This window comes from Sturnus vulgaris, chromosome 6 (genome assembly GCF_052056855.1).
Source record: "Sturnus vulgaris isolate bStuVul1 chromosome 6, bStuVul1.hap1, whole genome shotgun sequence".
NCBI lineage: Eukaryota > Metazoa > Chordata > Aves > Passeriformes > Sturnidae > Sturnus > Sturnus vulgaris.
The window spans coordinates 39,171,082-39,195,571 of NC_142248.1; the positions used below are offsets into that span (position 1 = coordinate 39,171,082).

The window sequence follows — 24,490 nt, forward strand, 5'->3', positions numbered from 1 at the left end:
ACTGAACTTTCAGGTCAGGTGTCAGGGAGGGATTTCTGGATCTGGGGTCACTGCAACAGCAGAAAGAGCTAAAAAGCTGGGGACTTCAGGTAAACTGTAAAGGTAGTAACAGGTAGTCCTGAAAATCTGCTAGTTCAGCAGGAGAGGAATGGTGAGGCTGTGGAAGGAGGCTGAAGGTCTGTGTCCAGTTGAAGTGGAGTTTTAGTGGTAGCTAAAAAAGTTTTATCTGCATACTGCATGATGCCTCCCTGTGCTGGAACTGGAAATCTGCCTTGTGGAAATGTGATGTGGCCTTGTGAACTGGGGGCTCTCAGTGGCTTCAGTCCCTCTTACTGCTGCTGGAGTTTATGCCAAGGTGTATTAGTTTTTCATTAAAATGTTTTACTTTTAAATGAAAAGAAAGCTAAATTTTATAGAGGAACTTAAGAGCAAAGCTTCAAATTATTATTGCTATAATTTGGAATATGATGGGAATATGTCACTTAGAAGGAGTAATGTATTCTTTTCTAGGATAATCTAAAGGGAATGTAAATTTTTGGCATAGAGTTCTTTGGACTGACTTTGCTTTGAAGCTGCTTGAGCCTTTAAGACGTAGCTGGCAGATGTTCATTCTCATGTTGGAGAAAAAATGTTTAGTATAAATGTATCCATCTATTTTAGGCAGCATAATGCCATTGTTATGTGTTTGTTTTATCACCAAGAGTCTGACTGCTGTACACATTACCATATTGTACAGTGAATCAGAGAAATCTCAGCTCTTGCTCACAAAAAGAGGCTTAGGTGAGTACAACACTCCTTCTTTGAGTCAAGTCTTGAAATCTGTCTTTGATCAGCGTTCCTGGAGTTTGCAAGCTGCTCTGAGTTTCAGCTGGGGCTGGGCTGCTTTTACCAAACATCAGTACCTGTGCAGGATTGAGTGGAGCACTGGACAGCCGTGGGAAGATGATCAATTTTCATGTTCTCTTAGCAAATCTTCCCCTGATGCTGCTGAGGGATTTTACACTGCTGGGTGAATGGGATGGGAGGCCTTCTGTACAAAACTGAAATGTGATACTTCTGCCTAGGCTGGGCATAGACTTGGCTTTCAGCATGAACGGTGAAAGAGGAGCATTAGTCCTGGTTCTCCCAGCATTCGAAAGGCTATGTGTAAATGTGTTTCCTGTTTTATTGCAACATACCATTTGTTACAACACGGTTTGTGTTGCTGTCTGTGTGTGTATAAATTCACCAGTGCTGATTATACTGTAAATGGGCAGCGTTTGGCTTTGTGTTTGAAACTCATTTGGGATGTTAAATATACTCGGTTTGTATTGTATTCTGGTTTTATTACCTTATGTTGTTCTCACTGTATTGTATGTTGTAGCATGTATTTACTCCTTTTGGCATTGCCTCTTTTCTGCTAGATCTCAGACTATGGCAGTTTCCTATAGTTTGCATATGGCTTTATCAAGTAAAATTTCTTCTCAGGGGTTGCCTGGTGCTTTTGCATCTTATGTGGCTCCTGAGGAGTTCAGGGATGATGTCTGTGCCCAGGGTACATCCCATGGCCTTCAGCAGAGTGGTGCTGCTGAGTGTTTTGGAGGAGGTGAGACTGCTGAAGTGGTTGAGACCAATGGCACTGGGCCAGACTGGTGGCACACATCCAATTCCCACCCCAAAGCAGGAGCTGTCTCCAGAGACTGTGGAATGTGATAGTCATAACAATTGTCAGAAACCTGAGGACTAACAAATGGTTTGTACAATCAGGAAATCTGTTCATCCTTGTTTCAGTCACTCTGCTCCTCTTGGGTCACCCATGGTGCTCCCATGGTGCATGGCTCTGGGAAACCTGGTTCCAAGGAAACACTCGTTAATGGTGGGAAACAAATTTGCTCTACAAGATTTGGCCTTTGGAGGATGGAGGTGAGGGGCAAATGTCTTTGTCATCATTTCTAGGCAATGCTTGGTGCTACTTCTCTGGACAGTGAGCAGAAGATGGAAGGGCTGGTTTGTCCAAAATAACCTTTTTAGAAGATATGCCTTAGTATGATCTACAGGTACTGCAGAGCTTTTGTAAGCTATCTTGACAACTATGCTGTGGGCGAAACATGGGACAGGAATTGGCCTATAACTGTTTTGCCTGTAGCTTGAAATTCAAAGTTTAACCCAGAATCTGCAGTTAAAATGTTCAGGTGTTAGTGTAACTTGTGTAGCTGTAAACTGTGAACTTTGTCTTTCTCTGAAGATTTTGTTGCAGAGGCAGGCAGATACATTTGACATTCCTCCAACAAGCTCTCACAAGGGTAATTTTGTGAGGATGATTGAGTGGCATGGAAACACTGTAAGATATCGTCCTTTTGTGGATTTTGTAAAGAGGAGATGCAGTTGAAATAATTCATAATATGCAAAGAATCTCAGCAGACTGCTGAGAAAGCTTCTTTCAGCAATTACCTGTAAGAATAAAGTAAAAAGCCTTTATTATTGATACTCACTTTTTACATATTAAGAAATATTCTTTCTGATACTTTCAGTTTTTTATTTGTAGGCTCCAAAGGGGTGTACAGTAAGACAAATGTGTTCAAGGAAGAAAAAGATATGAGTTAATACGTTAAGTTTACATATTTTTCATTTGATGGATTTATGGTTTTTAATTACATCTTCATGTCTTGCATTGGGATCCCTGGGGGCCCTTTCTGAATTTCATAGTTGTACTCTTGTGCACATGAGATACTTCAACCTGCCACCTCGTGCAGTCTTACTGCTGCTTCACTGACCTCTGGTGAAGTTACTTGTTATTCAAGTTTAAAATCTGAGATTTCCACAACGAGCTAAATTATTAGAATATTTGTGTGGCTGAGAGAGTTTTTCATGCTGTCACGTTGTGAAACGCAGGCTGTGAATGGGTTTCTCTGATTTTTGTGTGGAAGGTGGAGTTTGTGCTCAGCATTTGCTCAGTTGATCACAAGGAGCAACACCCTGGCTCGGTGTTACTGGCTCCCTGAGGGCAGTTTGGCAGTGGGAAGTCGTCATGTCTTTGGTAACAACCCTTTGGGGAGCCATAGCTGGGTTTAGGGAAGAGTATTTTCAGCAATGCGTCATCCTGAGTGCTCATCTTCTGTCTCCAGTTACATGTGACGCTGGATTTTCATTTCATAGCAGTTTGCATCGTGGTTCTTTTATTGGCAGTGGGATCAATAACCTGTGTTAACAGGTGGAAAACGAAGCCTGTTTGCTCTGTGCAGTTTCAGTTGATTTACATGGGTGAATTACAGAGGAACCCAGACTGCAGAACTGGTCAATGTCTGTTATTCCAATCCATCCCTCTGTATTGGTATCATTACCTCCGTCTGCTTTTCTCTAGCCCATCCTCTTCATTTTTCTGTTCACTGGAAACATAATTACCTGTTCATGTGTATGTGTGGGGAAATAGTGCCAGGATCTATTTTTTATAGCTATGATTTAGCTTATTGAAGAGGCAAAAACTCTGGCTGACAATATTTAGGCTTTCCAAAAGATACTTGCTTTTGGGACTGACAGGGAGCATGAATATTCAGGCTCAACTTGAACTCCTGTTCTCAGATTTGTGCTGTGTATTCTTTTATTATTCTGGTCATGGCTGCTCATAAGCACATATATCTCAAAAGCAAAATAGCTCTGTTGTGCTGTAAGAATTTAGCTGGATTTCAGCTTCTTATTGCCAAATCTTTTGATGACATGAAAGATGTGTTACATACAGGGTTGGCTTTCCTGACTCACCCTGAGTTTTTCACTGAGTGTTTTATTCCTGTGGGAGGGTTTGGCTCCTGGAGGATTGGGTGCAGTGAGAAGTGTGGAGTAGATAGTTAAAGAACTGAAATGCAGAACACTTAACCCTGAGAAGTGAACTCAAGTGAGAACACAAAGGCATTGTCCTCTGAGGTGATTCATTGGAAGTCTCTACTTTTTTGTTTTCTTTTTGCAGTTTTTATTTTAATTTCTCTTGCTAGAATCATAGAATATCCTGAGTTGGAAGAGACCCAGAAGTCCAACTCCTGGCCCAGGATGGACCATTCCAAGAATCACACTACACTGGTCCAGGCTCAGTCTAATTTTTCTTTCTTGTCGCTGGAGCAACAGTCCTGTTTGCTAGTGTTAGAAAATTGTCCATGGCATTCTGTCCTTCCAAGAGGCTGTGTTTGTGCTTTCTCTGGGAAAGCTGTCTCACCAAGCATAATGGTAAGAAATGGTCCACCTGCTGCTAAGGAAGTGAGCTGAAAGATGTCTGGTTATTCAACAAGAAAAAACATAGATTCACTGAGTGAAAAACATACTTCTTTCTGTACCTGAACAGGATTCCTGAAGTCTGTGCAACAACAGAGAGTTAAGGTAATCCTGATTTTACAGAGTGAGTTAACCCAGGAGTTTTGTAGCTCAGCTGAGTGCAATACAGGAGTGACATCAGTGAGAGATTAGAATAAGCTTTGTTATCTTCAAAGACTGTTTACTTAGTGGTTGGAGAATTGCTGTGTTTGTAGGCAGAGGTAGGAAATGTCCTGGGGCAGGTGGGAGCTGACAGCATTACACAGAGCATCAAGTGTTTCTCCTCATGCATTGCCTCCCAACCTGCTGGCTGCACTGCTTTTGTGTACACCACCCATACAGAGGTCTTTAAGAGATTGCCAAGGTTGTTTTGGATGCTAAACACTGAACTCAAGCAGTATCCTTAATTTCTCTGAATCTTGGAACAGTATCACTTGTATTTTTCTTACGTGTGTAAGTTTTCCTTAAAATATTGGTTGGAGGTATTTTAAAAATCTCAGAGTTGAGTTCTGAGGATAGTTACCTAGCCTTGGGTATTTCAGCTATTGCTTGTTATCACATGAAAGACAGTTTGGATTTGGGTTTTTGGAGGATTCTTGTGCAGCTCTTGGGTCTTTTCTGCAGAATTCCTTTTGACAGTAGTTAAGTTACATCTGATCTCCAGAAAGAGGACAACCTGATTTGCAGATTTATGTATACAAACTGCTATAAATTTAGTTTGGAGCCCACTGGGATACATGTCCCACATGCAAGTGTATTGCAAGTCCCTTTTTTCTCATGAAAACATCCCTGTAAAAGTGGTCTTGAAAGTGAATTTTTGCCTCATTGGCATTTTTCAAAAGACAAAACACAGATGCAGTGTTCCAGGCAGATATCTTTTTCTTCCCAGCTGTTTTGAATGCTCATTTGATGTTAAGTCTTTGTTCAATCCAGTCATATGTCATTAATGACTCTGGCATAAGTAGGTATGCAGAGCTGGAGGAAATCCTGTTTTATGCGTTCCTATTCTAGGAGAGCCTCAGAAAGAATAACAATAATGCAGCTCGGTGAGGTAATGGGTAAACATAGTAAGAAATAAAACGTGCTTGCTCCTTACTGAAGCAGAAAAATAGCTTATGAAGCATAATGTTGTCTTTGATAAGTGTAGATAATCTGACCTGTTTCAGAGTGTGGATTAAGACATTAACTGGGGAAGGTGAAACAGTTTCTCATAAAGAACCTGTCCCTCTGGTTGTAAAGGAGGTGTCAGCAAATGTTAATGAGAACTAAGAAGGAGTAGGAGCCCAGTCATAACCCAGCAGAGTCACATGAAAGGCTCTCCCTGCCTCGGTGGTCAGTGAATTCCCACCTGAGCTCGAGGGTTGTGTTGTGCAGTTCAGCCTCACCCTGACTCTCAGGTGGGTGATGCTTCCAGGCAAGGGGTGGGTGGTGCAAAGCAAAGGTTGGGTCTGTAGGTGTCCTCTTCTTGGTCCTCCCAAGATGCTGTAGGAAGGAGAAAATGGGAGCATCCCCCAGCTTTTCCTTCCCTCTGCTGAGTGATGTTTAAGGAAAAGTTTGTTTTCAAGAGGAACCGGGGTTCTTATAGGAAATTCTTCCTCAAGTCCTTGAGGAAGTTAAGGCTGGATTTAGAGCTTTTGATCCTGGTCAGCAGAGGGATAGCAGGTAAAAAACAGGATGAAATTATGTGGACTGCTTTTCTTTGAGAAGAAAATGTGAAATTGTGTAGTTTTTCCATCATCCAGCTTCCACAGCAGCATGTGTGAATACAGTGAAACATCTGAACTCCAGCCCACTCACACTGTGCTGCAGGCCTCCCTAGGGGCCCAGGGCAATTCAGCTAGCATTACATTTTTAGATAAGCTTACCCCATTTAGCACATGCATTTTGATCAGCCTGAGATTACAGACTAGTGACTTGCATGCATATGTACCCGAGCCCTGGTGTTGGTGTGCCTTAGATAGGCACTAGTTTTATGAGCATTAATCTGGTGTGTGTACTTCAACTGTATTTCTCTTCCTCTACCTTCATCTTTTTGGCTGCAAAACAGCAGAGATCCCTTTTCTTTGAGTAGGCAGAATCATACTTGTGACATATTTTAAGACTGCTTAGAAGATATAAACTTATTTAAGCGCTTGTGATTTATCTAGTTTTGCTTTATTTGATTCCTTAAATGTCAGCCACTCTGAACAGCTCTAGGATTTTCCTCCTTTATTTGTGAAGTGTCAGTTGATGAGAATGCAGCTGATGTGCTGAAAGCATCACTCCCTTAGGAATTCGGTGTGTGAAGTGTTTAGCTGGGAAGAAAGCCCTGTGACAGTTACCCTTTTGTTTTTGTTTTCTTTTGCTTTTGTCCCCCTCCTTCCCCCCACCTCCCCAAAAGCTTCGGTTTTGCCCTGCTGGTTTAATGGTTAAAGAATGCTGCAGCTCTGTTCAGCTGTGCAATGCCTTTCAGGTAGTGAGAGGTATCTGAGGAATGAGAGGGATCCTATGGGAATAACTGGCTGGCACTTGGTTGACCTGATCTGACGGGTCTATACATAGTCCCAGCTCCTGCCAAGAGAGATCTGATGCAGCAGCAGCTGCCGGGGGTGTGACCCCTCCTGGTACCTGCGTGGGCTTGTGCCTCCCTACCTGTCTGGTGGGTGTGGCTGCCTCCAACACTTCCTGTGCTCCTGGAGAAGGCAGCCCCTTCAGGACACCTTGGCCCGGGTGGAAGGAGCTGTTGGAGCTCTGCTGGCAGGAGGGAACTGAGATACCCGAGCGTATCTTCTGTAGAGGAGCAGCTGGTCTGGCTCCCTTATACACTCAGTGCTTCCTGGTGCAGCGTTCAGGGGGAAGGAGTGAAGGGGTGGAAATGCATTTGGCATCATGAGCTTGTAAATGCCGGGTGGAAGGTGCAAGGTGGGAGGTGGCTGAAGCATCTCCCTCTCCCAGACCCCACCAGCTGTGTTACTGCTCCAGGAGGGGCTCCAGGAAGGATGGAAACCATCCAATTGCTGCTGCTTTCCAGAAACACTTGAGATCAGAGTCTTACGAGTATGTATCACCTCTCATGTATCTTGCTTGTTTCAGGTTATGTTGTGATGGCAGTCGTGATCATTATCTCATTTTAATTTTCAAGAGCATGATGTATGTGGATACACCTACTGCGCTCAGAGATTTCACTGCGAGATTAGAGACATGTTTAGGAAATTAGTAATGAGAGAAAAACACGTAATTAAAAATGATATCAGTTTGGAAGCTCATCCATCTTCAGCCAGCTTGCTGGAAGAGAAAGAAGTCTTACACAATACCTAGTGGTGGGAAAATGCATTTGGCTCTCCACATTTTAAACAGGAAGGAACTATTTAAATGACAGACTTACAATAGTAATTGGGGCATTTACTTGTGAACACTGGATAACATATTGTAGCTGAATAATATTGCATTAAGTCTGTATAAAGTTAAGGCAGATCTTGTTGTATTTGTTTACTTTTAATGATGCCTTCACACAATTTTTTAAAAACTTGTTTGGAGCCTTTCTAAAACAATTGGGTAATTGTACTGAAAATAGCATTCATATTTTGAGGTAGTCATATTTACATATGCCAACTATTGTCTGTAGCATTATGAAGATGCACACTTAACAATTAATTTGTTTCCTGAGATATGCAATTTTATGTGAAATGCCTTAAATTCAAAGTCTGCAACAGAATTTTAGCTCCTCATCCCTGATGACCATTATAAAATTGCCATATGTCTTAAAATATGCTCATCACAACTGCAGTTGTTTGGACTGTGAATTTCCTCTCATTTTATGATAAAATCCTTAGTTTAGAATAATTTTATTCTTTAGTAGGAGAAACACCATTTGGTCATACATGGTTCATTACAAAATGTGGTAACTTTTAAGCATTTCGAACACTACATGTGCTTCATTTGAGTTTTTATGCCATTTTTCATGGACAATTAGCAGTACTTTGTTGTCATTTTTGTCATGAAATGCCCATAAACTCAATTATCTTCTTGTTTGGTCCCACTTACAAACACACAGAAAACCTAAGCAGATGTCAGAGCAATAACCAGGTGTATGCTGTACTACTTTGCAAACTTTTAATTGCTGCAGGGATGTTTCCTAGTTAATGGCTGTGTTTATTAAGTGCTCCTATCTGTTGTGCCTTGTTCAGGAGTGTACCTTACATGTGGTGTGCTCAGGCTGGTTTATCCAGTGGCAGCCTTGGAGTAGCCTTGCAGAGGGATATGCTTTTTCAGTTTTGTTTGCAGTGTAGTTAGGAAAATTGCTGAGTTGCTGGTGGTGTAGGGTCCTGTGTGATCCGGTATTCAGTGATCTTTGGGTGGCTGTTGACTGTCCACCTCTTGAGAGGTGATGAGTGTTGTTACCTGGGAGGATGGGAAATAGATGAGGATGGTGTGGCCAAAATGACTCACCAAAAGTTAGCTGTTCTTGATGGTGCTTGGAGCAGGGAGCCCTTAGCTGGTGATGAGAGACTCTTTGTGTCTCAGAGCTGGAGGTCAGCAGCTGTGGTGGAGAGGGTGGGCAGCTGCTTGGCATTCCCTGTTGGGCTTACCCATGGAGAACTGGCCTTCCTGCAGGGGTGTGAGGGGAAGCACAGTCTTTCTTGACAGCCTCCTTGGGGTCTGTGCTGTTGTGCATGAATGGGGAGATACAGATGTGGACTGAGGATACCTCCAGTTGCTCTGTGTTCACTGCCCAGAAGCAATGGCAGCACAGGAAAAGGAGACCCTTGATTCATGACCCTGTGCAGTACTGCAGGTTTGTACCCAGACCAGGCCAGAATGCCAGGATTGGTTCTGAGATATATTATATATTGATGAAACAACGAGAGAGATCATCTTTTCCCAGGAATTAAATAATTGCTTCCTGGATGAAAGGGCCCAACATCTGGCTCTTGGTTTTCACGTATTTTATCATGTACATGTAACTGTTTGCTTTGTTCCTGCAGTAATGTTAACCTACTAATGTATGAATTTGTTTCAGGTCAGTGAAAAACTGCATATAAATCTTTATTACATGTACTTGATTGTCTTTAACTCTTTATAAGATGTAATTAGCACCCTGTAATCATATTGTGGTGCTGTTTCTGTGATTACCCTGGTAGTTAGTGTGCAGTGCAATCCTGGTTTTATAGACTGGAGCTAATGTTAACTTGACTGGAATAATGGACAAAAATCGGCCTGTGGTGTTGGCCAGGTAATTTTCTCACCTTTCTGCTGCCCAGTTCCATTGCCTCCTGCAGTTCTGAGATGTGGCTTCTGATTCCAAAGCTGTGATCTTCAAAATGTGGTGCTTCAGGGTGAACTGGGGCCACTTTGTGATGGTGTCTGTGATGGGAGGGAAGAGGAGGGTTGTGGCAGGTCTTCAAGGATGACAACTTGGCGAAGCACTAGTGCCTAGAAATGTTTTGATCCTATTGTAATGAATAGCTGCTAGTTCCTGTTGTTGTTTCTGTTTTGATTGAGTGCCCAGCTGGTGTGTGGTGCAGATAGGATGTTGGGGCAGGGAAAGGAAGTAACTGTCAAAAGTGCATCTCCCTCAGGAAAGCAAGAATGTGGAGGCATGGTAGAATTGGTGTTTAAATAGCACTTATTTTTCCTTGGTTTTCATAGTGCACTGACCGTATGCAATTTTCCACATGCTGGGTAATGGAAAATTGGCCCCAGAGGAAGTCACTTTGTAAGTCAAGTTTGGGATTATAAAATCAATCACTCTTGGGTCACTAATTGATGTGGAAGATAGGAATTTCCTATACAGTATGATAAGTTCGTTGCTTTTCTGGCAGGGTGTGTACAGTGCACTGTTTAGCCAACGATATTCTTTCCTGATTCTGTTGTTAACTCAGGAAAAGCATCAGGTCATTTACAGCTACACCCAAATTGTGGGTTTGTTTCTGAGTAGTAAGGGGAGGGTGGAGGGAGTTTCTCATGTAGAATCTACATGTGTTTTATGAAGCTTGTTTTCATCTCTTTGTGGCATAATAGCAAAGCTTGGCAGCCATGTGGGAATCATGAAGATTGATTGCTCATGGTGTTAAGCATCTCGTATCTCTGAGTTTATATCAACACTACCCTTTTTCCAGCAGCAGCATCTGGCTCATTGGCAAGCTCTGTGGACAGTTGTTTTCACCACTCTGGAGATGCCTCTGGCTGTCATGTGGCTGCTGCCTTGGCCATGCTGCTTTGTTATTCTAGCTGGTCTCATTTTCATTTATTTAGTTTTTTGCTTACCTTTGATTCTGATCAATTGCTCCAGAGACTGTAGTCTTGAATAAATCTTGCCTAACACTCTCATGCAGGGACTTCTATGAGACGCTGATGTTAATTTATTTCAGTGACTGTTTGCTGATGGAGCTTTGAGCAGTAACATCCCAGCTTGTGCCTTCTGTGCAGGTTTTCCCTGTGAATCACAGCATCAGGCATGTGGAGTAAAACACACATCTTTGAGCCTACCCTGCATAATGGCTTTCTCTGAGACCGGAGCTGCAAGCATACATCAAATATTAACAGTGCACAGTCATTGCCTGGAATGGTGCTGAGAGTCCTGGAATCAGCCACTTGGATTTTTCAAGTTGACCATTGGGAGCAGAGTTTCTGGCCCTGCTGATAAAAACTGTCACAGGAGCAAAGAGTAGTGTGTGTCAGTTCTGGATTTATATCCTCACTTGCTGTCCCTACCTGCTTGATTGTGATTTCTATTCATATACCATGTACTTTAAAAACATTATTTTTTTCAGCAGCACTGTGGGTTTGGAAGACACATGGGCTTAAATAAAAGTGAGTGTTTCTTAAAATATTAAAGCATCTATTTCCATTAAAGAAGCCTATCAGGGTCACTACTTCTCATAGTTGAAATTAACAGAGCTGTGATGTGCAGGAGGTGGGACAAGGTACTTATCTTCACTGCCCTTTTACTCTGATCTCTAGAACTGGTTCAGTGCTGTCCACAATGGGGACTATTTGACAACCTGTCAGATTTTATAAGGAAATCAACAAGACATGATTACACAACTGGTTTTAAATGTGTATTTACATCTGTAATGATAATACTAAAGCTGCTTGAGTGGCAGGGTTTTTTTAGATTCACTGCAAATTTGACACATAACGCCAGAAAACCTTGTTTGAAAAAGAATGGGGAAATTTTCACACCTAGATGTACCTTAAGTCATCACCCAAAAACTACAAAAGTGCATTTCATGGGCTTTTTATGAATTGAGAAGGCAGGTTGGTGAAAGAATTTACTGCTAATTTGAAATTAGGAACAGGGATGTTTCAATTTAGAGGGGGGATTTAGTGATTTTGCATTCAGTATGAATGTCGCCATGGATTTCTTTAGGGCCCAGGTCTCACTCTGGGGCTATAATTTCTATTCTTAAAAGAACCCTTTCTTCCTCTGTACTTGGCCTTTTCCAGCAGGTGATGAGGCAGCTTCTTTTCCAAGGTCCCAGAACACAAATTAAAATAAAAACATCCTTTTATGTAGTACCTTCAATTGAACGGAAACATAAATGTATCCTATGATGTTAGGCATTGTCTACAGTTGTGGAATTTCTATAGAGGTAACGTTAGATACAGTAAATGTTTAAGAGCCTTGTTAAGTGTGACTGGTAGGACGAGCTAGTGCCTTTCATCTCTTAGTTGCTGGTTTTAATAGGATCTGGCTCGAAGGGTTTTGAAAGTTGTTGCCAGGTATTTGATTGCTTCTGTGTCTTGGGAGACAAGGTTTGTTTTGTGTGTGTGTGAGGAGCCTGAAAGAGTTTGCAGAGTATTTCTGCCAATCATTTGTGGGCACGTCTACGTGTGCGAGTGTTATGGGCAGACATAAGCTCACTTTGCCCATGGGTTTAATATGTTTATATCCCATGCCTTAGTAGAGTTTATAAACCCTATTAACATGGCTTTTGAGATGCTTCGAGTATGGGCAGAGTGGGTTTTTGTCTGTCTGTGGGCATAGCCCCATGGATTTACTTTTGTAGAAGACAGACCTTAGGCAAAGGGAGCTGCTCCTCTGTGATTACACAAGTCCTTTGATGGTGAGAGGTTGCACAGCTTGAAGTTTTCACAGGACCACTGCTGGGCTTCCTAACAAGAGGGTTACAGGTGGATATTGATCACCCGACTGTTGTCATTCCAGTCATGTGAGTGTGATTTGTTGGGCTGATAAAGGCAGTTCTTACCCAAGCCCCTCTTCTGGGAGCTGCTCTCAGTCTGTTCACCCCCAGCCTGGATTGGTACTGGGGCTTGTCCTGACCCAGGTGCAGCACCAGCACTTGGTCTTGTTAAACCTCATGAGATTCACATCAAATTGAGCTTGTCCAGCTCTCTCTGGATGGCATCCTGTCCTTCAGGTGTGTCAACTGCACCACTCAGCTTGGTGTCATCTGCAAATCTGCTGAGGCTGCACTCAGTTGACCTTAATAAAGATGTTAAATAACACTGGTCCCATATGGACCCTGAGGGACACCACTTGTATCTGATGTCCATTGAAATGGACAGATGGAGTAGCTGGACCTGCACCTTCTAATTTAGGCATCTCATTTGGATTCCTAAAACTGGTCCCTGAAGTTGTAGGAAACGAAGTGTAGCAATTCTATACTTTGTATCTATAAAGGAAGATTCAAAGTGGGAGATAAAATGTAGCATCATTAATGACAAAAGAAAGTTTTGGGTGTGCTGATGAGGGGCTGTATTTGACAGAATTTTTCAGAGTGTATAGAGGGTCACAACTAGGACGAGAGGTATGAAATTAATACAGGAATCATGAAATTTGGAAAACTTGCTGTGTGCAAGATAGTGTAGGTTACTAATAGTCGTCTAAGTAGAGGAGTATTTTGAAGTCTGTGGCACTTGGACCCCAGCAGCAAGTCTGTGCACAGATATGTTACCCATCTTTCCAAAACTAGTATCATAGGGCTGGGGAGTGATCTGCAGGTCTTTAAAAAGTAGTCCAGCTTCCTCCAGTGGAATGGGGTCATCTATCTCTTGATCACCTCCCACAGATGTCTTTCACCTGCTCTTCAGAAATTCTCAAAAGAACAAGATTTCTCAACACCACTCTGTAGAAAGTGCCAATGCTCACTCACCTTTGATAGTTTTTTCTTGAGTTACCTTTGCCTAAAAGTAGAATGATTTCCTATTTTCCTTACCCAAGTGGATCTAGAAAGCAATTTGGCACCAGTCTCTTCATAACCACGTTTTGTACTGGAGGACTCCGATTACTTTTCACTCTTCTACACTAAATAAACTAAACTCCTTTAACTTCTACAACATTCTTGTTTTTTAAGCTGCTATTTGTCCTGTAGACACTCCTCAAATGGTCTGTCTCCAGCTGTGTTTTATCTGGCTGGGATCATACTTCACCCTAATGGGATTCTGTAGGAGGATCACTTGATTCTTTGGGCAATGTCCTCCACCTGCAGATATCCCTTGGGATCTGCATATTTGTATTTTCTTTCTAACGTAAGCTGGGGTGAGCAGAATGAAATCAATTATTTCTATGCCCTAGCATCCTACCTGAAACTGAGGGACAGCAATGGACCTTACTTCCATCCTATTCCAGAGATACTGAAGACACAGGACCAACAGGTAGCTGACAGCAGACATGTGAATTTACTTGCTGAAGCTGTGCTCCTGAAGAGTGGTATTGAACAAAAGTCATCCAAGAATTCACTTTGAAGAGCTGCTGGGTGAACGGCTTGGAGAGGAAGGTGATGTCTCATAGATGCCACCTAGTAAGCAAAGGAACTGAAGCAGCCTCTTCAGGCAGAGTGTGGCCAGCTTGTGGTTAAGGAGTTGCAGATGCTCTTCATCCTTCCTTGACTATTCGACTATTCATCCCTGTTAGGTTTTTTTCCTTTTTTTTTTCCTTGATTAAGTCCAGGCAAGGAGAAAAAGTTAAAACTCGACTCTACTACAGTACTCCCTAAATTCGATGTAAACCAAAATTTTTTCAGCCAAGGAGATTTTTTTTTTTTTTTTTGTGAAGCAGTCAAACGGAGGCAGTGGAAATTAATTAGGATGAAGAATAAGTGTAATCCACTTTTGTAATAATAAAAACTACTTGGTGTTCTAACTGTGCACTGTATGCAGTAATTTGTAGCATGCAAGGGAGTGCACAATGGGCAGCCTTTTGGTTGTGAAGGCTAAATAGTTTCTGTACGGTCTTCAAGTATTCATCTAACAAATAATTGATAAAATGAGCAAGTGAATGAGACACTGAGAGAGTGTGATCTAATGCCAAGTGCTGGTTTCCATAGTTGATTTTAAATCTGCATTATGCTAATGATGTTCATTTGGAAAATGTGTCCACTCCCTAACTTCTGCCGCTGAGCGTTCTGTTAATTGGATTCAGATGGTTGGACTGAAAAAGTGGTAGGGTTCGTATACAGAGGAGTGTTCCAAGCACTTTTTTTTTTCCCAAGCAATCTTTCTAAGATGAGGTTGCTTTCACTGTGGCTGGTGTCCAGCTGTTCTGGAACTCTCTCATCAAAGGTCTGTCTGATACAAATGGGCACGGTTCTGCTGGGACAAAGGAAGTTATGATCACTTAAATGTGCTGAAGATCTCATCTGGGGCATGACTATTCTCCCAGGCCATTGGGCTGGCTGGGCTGGGTTGCTGGTCAGAGTTCATCAGTGAGGGAGTCCATTTCACCAGGCTCACAGTGCAATTTGTAATTCTGGAAACACAGGCTGTCGACTGAATTCTAATTGCAGGAGCAGCCTTTTGTTTCCCATGAAATGATATTAAGAGCTGGTGTTTCTGAGGCATTTTGACAAGGCAGCATGTTTCTGTGTAGTGGTGCTGTGCTCTGATTTTCATCCCTATGTGACATTCAGAGCTATTCTATTACCTGGGCAGCCTCACTGAACTCAAACTGTTTGTGGAGTTGGTGGCATTCAATGTGACATCAGACATCATCTTTTCCCAAGTCGCTGTTCTCACCCATGAACACTTCGTTTGCTCTGAAGAGGAAAGAGAAGTTGTGACTTTTTATGCAGTTACGACTCTAATAGGCAGAGTTTTTATAATCTGATTTACTGCGCTCATGGGCTAACCAAAATTTATTCCCTGGTTTCAAAGAAAAAATAATTAGGGATGGAAAGCTCTTTATCTTTTAAACAAAAGTGTTTAATTTCTGTAAGAGGTTTTTTGTCTGAATTTCTGAAAATCAGCCTCATCCAAATGGCTCTTTCTGAAAGTAGAATCAAACAAAGGCTTTTCAGACACCAAGTATTGTGTAGTGATAGATATGCAACTATTTCTACACATACTTGCTGCTATTTCAAGATAATACTTTTCTGAAGGTTTATAAAGGAAATAAGAAGGAAATTAAAAGACACAACGTGTGTTGGAAGATGGTGTTTTCACATGAACAAAATCAGTACTGAATTCACATGGTGAAGTTATAGTAAGCCTCAGACCCAAGAGGGAAAATTAAAAGATTACTTAAAACCAACAATAAACATGCAAATTAAAAGTCATAAATTTTAAATGAAGTCATATGCTATTAAAAATAAGCATAAAATTGCATACTAGTTTGGATGTGTAGTTTATAGAACACACCAAATGTTAAAATTGGATGAAATTAAGAAAAACATTTTCCAAAGGCAAGTAAAATATCTGTTTAATTAGATTGTAAAGAAAGAAGATTAAAAGTAATATTTTGTGAAACAGTAATTACTGTTTTTCAGAAGTAGTCAGGTTCCTGTGTGTTGATCTAAATTTACCGGTGATAGCAGATCTCTTTGGGGTCTTTTGTTTTGTTTGTGTCTTTTAATTAATTTAAATGGCAACCACTACCTTTATTTTGTTTTCTTTGCGCTGAACACACTGCATGGCTGTTTGCTCCAGTACTCTGCCAGCTCATGAAAGCAAATCTGGGAGATCAGCTCATCCCCTCTGGTTCTGAGAGGTTAAAAGCCAACTCATTGCAGGGGACTATACAGCAAGATAACAGGAAAGGCAGCTGAAGCCATTGGGAGGTGGGCTGAGGTGCTGATGGGAGCCTGAGATGTAAATAAACCAGATTGCTCTCATTTCCTCTTTCCACTGTATTATGCATTCCAATAGCACTATTCATCTTTATGACAGACACCTATTGCTTTAACTTTACTGCAGGCCACTGAAGTACATTAAAGTGGGCAGGAAATGGAAATAAATAGAGTTCAGTGGAGCTGCCGAATAACTAAACACGGCACAGTCGTTTTTAGTGCGGGCTCATGTGGTTTTGAGCAGATTTATCTTATTGCTTGGCTTTTGTTAGAAAGATGGGTGCTGTTTAAAAGAGATACAATGTAATTTTTTTTATAAGTAAGAAAATGTGCTTGGATCTTTTTTTTTTTTTTTCAAACTCTTTGGGATGCCAGAGATGAAGAGAAATTGGGTTGAGTCTCAGCTGGGTAGAGTTAAGGGGATGTGTCTGTGTGCACTACGTCAGGTTGTGGCTGGAAACAGAATAATGGGATTGGAGATTTGAAGAAATCCTGCTAGGAGATAGAATGGGAGGAGGGCCACAGTCCATTGGCTTAAATTAACCTTCCACCTAAAGGTAGCGAGACGTTACTGTAAAGAGACTGAAAGGAATTCAGCCTTAAAAACGTATCTACTTTTTTCCTAATGCCCGGACAATTTGCTCACTTTGGAAATGTGGAATGCTATCCTGCTTGTTCAGAGGAATGTTTTCAAGGACAGTGAAGTAACATTGCAAGTTCCAGATACCCTTAACCCGAAGGAGATGGGACTTCAGGTGAATTCTGCTTTTGTGAAAGCTTCATGTGTTTGTTTTTCCTTGATTGTTTATATTCTGATAAGATGAGGTCAGTGACTGAATGAATTCACAACATGGGTTACTTGAAGACTTAAAGCTCATATTTTCACTCCCTTGAGATTAGTCAGATAATTGGAAACTTTTCTTAAAAAAAATCTTTAGCTCTGTTTTTTTTTTTCCCTTGGTTATATTGAACACTCTCTGGGTTTGCTGAATATAGTGCTTGCACTTTTTTTTTTTTTTAATTTTTTGTTTGTTTTCACAATGACTGCTGTATAGTTGAAAGCAGGCATCAGCTTTCAAGGTATTTGTCAATATAGAAGATATTAGGGGATATTTCACAGCGTCATGTAAAATAAAAACTAATTTGTAAGCAGTGTGGCAGAGATCTGGAAGGACAATTAAGACAAAAAATCATTAACATTGATTCTTTTGCACTGGGATGGTACATTCCTTTCTCTAAAAGCATCCTTTTAAAATGTTGCTCACCTCAGTGTGTATTTAATTATGTATTTCAGTGTGACATTCAATGATTCTTCTTTCTCTTAAATTATATTTATATCAAGACTTTAATTCAATTCAGAATACCACTCCAGATACACTCTCACTGCAGAAAGCAGTGCCAGGCAAAATTGCAGGTAATTACTGGGGACGGTTGTTGGCAATTTGACTTTTCATCATTTGTTCGTCATCGTTTGTTCACACTCTGTGCATAGTTCCTCGCTGAAAGGATTAGGTTACAGATGGGTGGGTATTACTTCAGGGACTTCTTAAGTGAGAATCCAGATGCTTTTCTGCCTCCTCTTCTCTTGCTTAGTTTGGGAGTTAGAAGTCAGTAGCTGCAGGTAAGATTCAAAGCTTGTATCTTTGTTTCTCGTTTGCAATGGAAAAAAAGCTCTCTATTCTTTCTTGTTAGTTGAACAGAAAATCTAACTGCAAACTCTAAGTACTTGGGAAATTACAGATTGAGCTACAATTTCAAAATAATTTAATTTAAGTGCAGTTATCACTGACAAACTGCTTCAAGTTCTCAGAATAGTTCAGGTCCAGGAAGGTAATTTTGTGCTTTGGAAACCTGGCTATGACTTTGGAGTCTAAGCTGTAGCAGCGATTTTTGGAGATATTGGCCTTCGGCCACATCCCAGTTGCTTTGAGTTATGTCTGTAGTTTCAAGGGCAATGGTCTGGGGATGTAGTATTTTGCAGTTGTGAACTGTGGGGTTTTTTTGTGTGCCCCACGTGCAGCATGTGGTGTTACCCCAATAACTGAGACCCTGCTGGTCCTCACTTGGTTTCATGGGGAGGCAGCAGAGCTGAGCTGTTACACCAGAGAGGGAAGCCTGAATTACAGAGGCTGCTCCCTTCTCGCTGCTGCAAGTTGCTGGATCTGCTTTCAAATCTGTGCTCCTTTTCCCTACTCCCGCTTTGAGGTGATGCCTGAAGGCAGGCTTCAGGCTAAATGCTGAAGGAAATGGGTGTTTTGCCGTGTGTTCTAGTGGGAGCACAATCCTGGTTTTCCAAGTTTACCATCCTGCCCAGCTGAACTCGCAGACCATTTCTGTGAGCTCCTCTCATGTGGGCAGTTTGCATGTGTGTGTTTAATCTCCCAGCAGCTGTTGTCAAGCCTGCTTGTGTCTGTGAGAACTGCTTGCTGAAAAGCAGTGGTAAATTCAAGCATTCAGAAAATTTGTCCTCATATAAGAACATGTAATTATCTCTTGCCCTGACCTTGCTGGGAGCTGCTGGGCTCCTCAGTTCCTAGGGGGACCATTTATTTTACAATTCTAACAGTCTGTGATGTTTGAATATCTAAAACTTGTACGCAAAAAGTTAACAAGCTGAGTCTGAAATTAGAGTTATCGTTTTTTGCAGTGGGTGGGGAAGCTATGAATGTTACAGCATCACAGTATTCTGCTTATCCTGCTTGTTCAGGAGGAAAGAAGAGCATTTGGAAAGTAGGTGTGACAAAGACAGCATAGTTTATTTACACTGTGAAGGAACAAAAGAATCATGTTCTTTGTAGCACAGCAGACTAGAGAGGTTTTGGAGTACTGTTTGGAACAGAGGCTTGTGTGTTGTATGTTTAATTTTTGTGCCATTCCCCTCAGTGATTTGCACACCCCTTTTGTTCGGCTTGCCTGTCTGCTGGTGGAGCTGCAGCAAGGATGGCTTTGGCTGCTTCACCCCTCCCACGTGTGTGTCACACATTTGGTCACTCAAGTTTTATTTCTTCCCTCTGTTAAACACCAGAGTGTAACTGCCACCCCAGCCTTGCTGAGCTGCAGAAGCAGGGGCTCCCCAGGAGCAGGCATTGTCACAGGAAAACCTCTTTAATGGGGCTGGCTAAACTTTTAAGTTATGGCTAATGTTTTTAACAGTAACTTGTGTTTCCTCTGGCCTTCAACCATTAGCCAGGTGTTTTTGTCCCTCAGAGTGGAAAAATAAAAGTAATCTAACTATCCAGCAGGGCCCTCCCTGAGGTGCTGGAGAAGGCTGACCACAATGTGAACTGGGGGTCACAGAGGCTGGATGTGTGGGCTAAGAGGCTCCTTGTAAAGCTTGGCAAAATACAAGCATTGGAAATGAGATGTCCTTTTTTTTTACTATAAATAAATTATGAGGTTTAAATTTGGCATGCTGTGTGCCTATAAGCTTTGCTCTGTGTAATTTTCTAAATATATGTATTTTTAAAATTTATTTTTGTTCCCCCCTTTCATATGACATCCACTTGATTTCTTTGTAACTGCGAGACAGACCTGACTCTGATCTGCCTTATGCTGTAAACTGTGTTTATGGAGCTAGAATTGGGGTCATTAATTTTCTTTACATCAAAAGAAGTAATTTCTTTTAAATGAGAAGCCTGTTTCACCTAGTAATTCGCTTTAATTGCTTATTTGAAACTTTTGACATTTGATAGCAATTTAAACATTGCCAGATGAGGCTCATGCAGTTGGGACGTGCAGGTGCTTCCTTGTGTGCCCAACTTGGATCAAAGGAGCGAGCCCAGGGATGTGCCTGGCCGCAGACAGGGCACCCGGTGCTGGAAGGAGCTGTGTTTTGGGGCTGCTTGAATAGATGCTGTGTGTCAGCTCAGCAAGTATTTGCTCAGAGGGCTCTCCCTTGGAGAAGTTTCTGAGGAGCACTGAGCACGGTGCTGTTTGTTTTTCTTGGGAGATAGACTGCATGGCCTTTGTTTTGCCCGAGGCTAAATAGTGCTTGCAGCACTGAGTCTCTGTTTCTTTAAAGTCTAACAAATAGCACTTTCTGCTGAAGGGATAGAAAAAAGTTTCTAGAATATTAATTACTTTTTGTTTTCTGACTAGTATCGCTTAATTTAGTATTACCATCTTCTGGGAGGTTTGGTGGGAAAGAATTTTCTTCCTCATGAGGGTAAGCAAATGGTGCAACTTCAAAGGCATTTCTAACAGGATCTAAACCTCAATAAAGAGAAGAGAAAAATGAAACAGTGTCTTACCCTTCACTTTTTATGCTGGTTCACTAATGTGAACCGATTTCTTGTTCAGCCAGTGGCAGAAGTAGCTTTACTTAGCCTGAGAAATATTTTTTAAGTCAATAAACAATAATTTAGATTATTGCAGAAAGAGCAACTTTGGTTAATTGCTTTTGGCTGTGGAATAACGTGATGCTAGATAAACTTACAGTGGTTTCTATCAACAGTGTATTGTGTCTTGTGAGAGATTGAAACTATTGCAGGAGTAGCCCAACAGCTGAACATGAGATAAATCTGGTGCTGCTGCTGCAGAAGTTAAGCAGTATTTTAGTACTTTCTGAATTCAGAGCAAAGCCAAAGCACCAGTGCCAAGACTTCTTTAAAGAGTTTTATTGATGTGCATTGTAATTAAAACCAGAATTAGTTTTCTAATAGGACATTCATTTCCTAGAGAGCAATTGGAGCTTGGCATAAAGTAATACATTTTTAAAAACAAGTGCCAATCTGGGGATATCCCCAGCATATGTTGGATGGCTGATTTACCAGCTATGTGTGTCCTACTTATTAATAAGAAAATTAAATATTTGCGTTTAAAATAATTATATGAATAAACCTTTGGCTGTGCTGTGATTTCATTAAAACCTTAATTGTTTAGAGAGCTCTGTGAGAGTGTGTGAAGTTGGGTCAGTTTTACAGCCTGATGTTAGTCTCGATAGCAGATTTACGACAGGGCTGGATTTAATCTCTCGACTAATCTTTACAGTAGCAGGCCTGGGATGGGAAGGCGTTTGTGTGTTTCAGGAGATAGGTAACTCTATCTCTGAAGTGGAAACACGGTGCTGGGTTTTAAAATGTCTTAGCAGCCTAAAAATGAACTAGCTGAGGGATGGTGGGGAATTGCTCTGTGGAAACAAAATAGGTGTTGCTTTTAAATCAGCGTCTTAGCGTTCTCATTGTCACACCTTCACACATGGCTGTAGGCTCAAATCTATTTCTCATTAAAGCAACTGTAGCAGAAGGGAATATTGCCACCATCTGGGTTGCAAAGATCAGAAATAACAGTCCTGTGGGCAGCACCATGTAAACTGGCTTTTATGCCACTTGATTAATCATTTCTGAGGATAAGGGCAGCAAGATGTTTACCAGGTCACGCATTAATTTTTTAGAATACTTTCAAGTCTAATTTTCCTGGCTTTCTAATGGTGGTATGCCTTTGAATCAAGTTACGATATTTGTAGGTTCAGCATCTCAACTGACATTGCTCCTGAGCACGGGAAACACGGGTGCTTTAGATGTCTCCAAAGGAGAGTTAATTAGAAGAATGAGCAGTTATTAAGAGCACCACAGCTCCACTGTTTAATTCTGATGATAATTTTCATGCTGGGTCTAATACAAATGAATTCACTTATGGTTTATTAATCGACTGTGGGCCTGTTAGGGTATTCAGCAGGAAAAATGCTGAGAGTTACCAGAACAGATTTAAAGCACTTCCGTGAGTGGAGAGCAAATCAGAGAACTTTATTTTTTCCTCCCCTTTTTATCATTCTGCACTGCTGTAACTGAGTACGGTGTTCTTCCCCCTTTTCTTCACTTCTTTAGGACCCACGATTATCAGCTTTAATTTTTGACAAGCTTCAAGTGCCTGACTATTTACAGAAAAACAGGAATGAAGGAGAGAGCAGATGCGAAACTTGTGCCACTCACTTGAATCAGCTGAAGCAGGAAGCCATTCAGATGATGCACACCCTCAGCCAAGCCAGCTACCCAGAGATGCCCGACCTCCCGCCCGGCGCCGGGGCAGTGACCAGCATGGTACCCAGGATGGTCACTGTGTCTTCCCAGAGAGACCTGCCACTCCTTGCTGGGCAGGTGGGCAGGCAGCCTGGAAAGTCGCCCAGTCTCTTCTCTGCGGCAGAGAGGAAGAAAGGACTGGGATGGTCCCAAGGCGTGGGCAGCTTTCCCAACTCCAGCGTTCAAGTGACAGTGGCCCCCAGCGGTCTCAGTGGTGCCCTGAGCTCTGTCACCATCCAAGCTCAGCAGTACCTCGAGGGCATGTGGAGTATCTCCAGGGTGAACAGCTTCCTGCCTCAGGCTTGTCTAGTAAGTAGTTAAAATTCAGCTGCTTGAGTTGTGTTTGCATGTGTGTGGACATACAGAGAGATACAGATAAAGTTTGAGATCTATACATATTTATCTTTGTGGGGATCAGCTAATGGTATTCTAAGCCATGTTTCATGAGTTGAGGAGCTTTGAAAGATGTTCTATCAGATCTCACGAGGCATTTGCTTTCTTATCTCACATGGTGGGATCCTTTCTCAGATGTTCTTGCACCTATTTTAGCTTCATGTATGCAGGTGATGTTATTTGTCTGTCACATACCTGGTAACCCCTTTAGAAAAACACAAAAGGCCAAGTTTGTCACACCTGAAGCTCTGGGAGCTTCATGGGATTATATCAAAGATGAACTTGACCCTCAAGTCTAGTGCTGAGCTTCTGAGGCAGTGTGCAGTTCAGCAGTTGCTGCTGATGGGCTGTGATGCACAGCATTAATCTGCAGCTTAGATGTGTTGCAAAACAGTTTGCTGCTGAGGAAGGGGCTCAGGAGGTTGCTTCAGAGCCACATGCCTGTAAATGTCACTGCACTTGGATTTTAAGCCTTGATGTTGATTCCTTGTATTCTGCGTGCATTTTACAAACTCTTGTGGGAAATGGAAAAGCTTTATAGAGGTGCATGTTACCTTTAAAGTAGGTTCATTATGTGGCTACCTATGAAACTGTGCTAAGAAGAAGAATACAATATGTGGCTGGTTTTGAGTAAGATTTATTCCTGACCAGTTTTCAGGTAGGGAATGGGGAGTGTATGTAATAATGAAATATGTACGATTTGAAGTAATGGTTTTCACATGAAGATGACATAGCAGATCTTGTGAGATCAGGTATTGTGGTGCCAAGCAGCTTTAAATTTAACATAATGCCTTATGTGCTGTTGTATGTAAACACTACCTAATATTGCTTGATAGCTTCAGCTGGTTGAGCTCCAAGATCATCAGAGATAAATATTTGAGTGCTGCTGTATAACATTACTTTTCCAGGCTGACATGTGTTTCCTTCCAGAAAAGGCTTTTGGAGACTTGATTCCTCCCTCCCATACTTTTCTCTCTTAAGGAAATTTGTGAATTCACATACATTCCACCTCTGAGGGTTTCCACTTAAATCCAGTGAATCTCCAATGACATCAGGTCATTCACTGAGAAAAGGGAAAATGGCCCATTCAGCTCTTCATAGTTTATAAGGAACTTCTGCTATGAGAGCTTTTCTCTAAATTGTTGCTCCATGCATTAGGGATCAGTTTGGCCATGTAAGGTGTATGATGTTACCCTTAAATTGCCTTCTAAGTTCTTTGTATATCACAGAAATAGAGAAGGAAAAATGGGAAATGTGCTGGTCTAAGGAGCCTGCACTCTGAAAGCAGAAGTATTTCAATTTGTCTGCTCATTCTTTGTCTGCCCTTATTCTTGTCCTAAATAATTCAGTAACAGCCAGCTGCAGATATCTTCCTGCTTAACCATGCTGACTGATAGATGTGGTCTTCCCTAACCACTATGCTATTCTAAGATAAAACTGTTGCCTCATTTAACCCCTGTGAAGGAAAAATGTGTATAATGCAGCAGAGCTTAAGTGTGATTTAGAAATGTGCAAAGAAACTCAGTAGCCTGGAAAACAGTGACCTTTAACGAAAGGACAAACACTGTGAGTGTTGGAGGCAGCTTGGATATGATCCAGTCATCTGCAAGGACCGTTTAGATTTATAAGCAATTTTTGGAGAGAAGCTAGTCTTCAGTTGTTTTATCTCTCCTCTCTCTATTTATTTTATTCATTTAAACCCAAATGTAGTTACTGAAGACTGAGTGCATCTCTTTCCAGATGGTGCTTCTTGTGTCTGTCGGAATTCTTCCATTGCCTTTTGTATTGTTAAGA

At 41.6% G+C, this 24,490-nt stretch overlaps 1 protein-coding gene across 4 annotated transcripts in view; it reads left to right on the forward strand.

Annotated features, from left to right (window-relative positions):
- KIF26A (kinesin family member 26A) overlaps nucleotides 1–24,490 on the forward strand; it is a 95,797-nt gene that overhangs the window by 10,373 nt on the left and 60,934 nt on the right. For all 4 annotated transcript variants that reach the window (XM_088166292.1, XM_088166291.1, XM_088166294.1 and 1 more), the window contains exon 3: nucleotides 22,112–22,612. In XM_088166292.1, coding sequence (XP_088022418.1) covers nucleotides 22,112–22,612 — 501 coding nt within the window. The remainder of the gene's footprint in view (nucleotides 1–22,111; nucleotides 22,613–24,490) is intronic.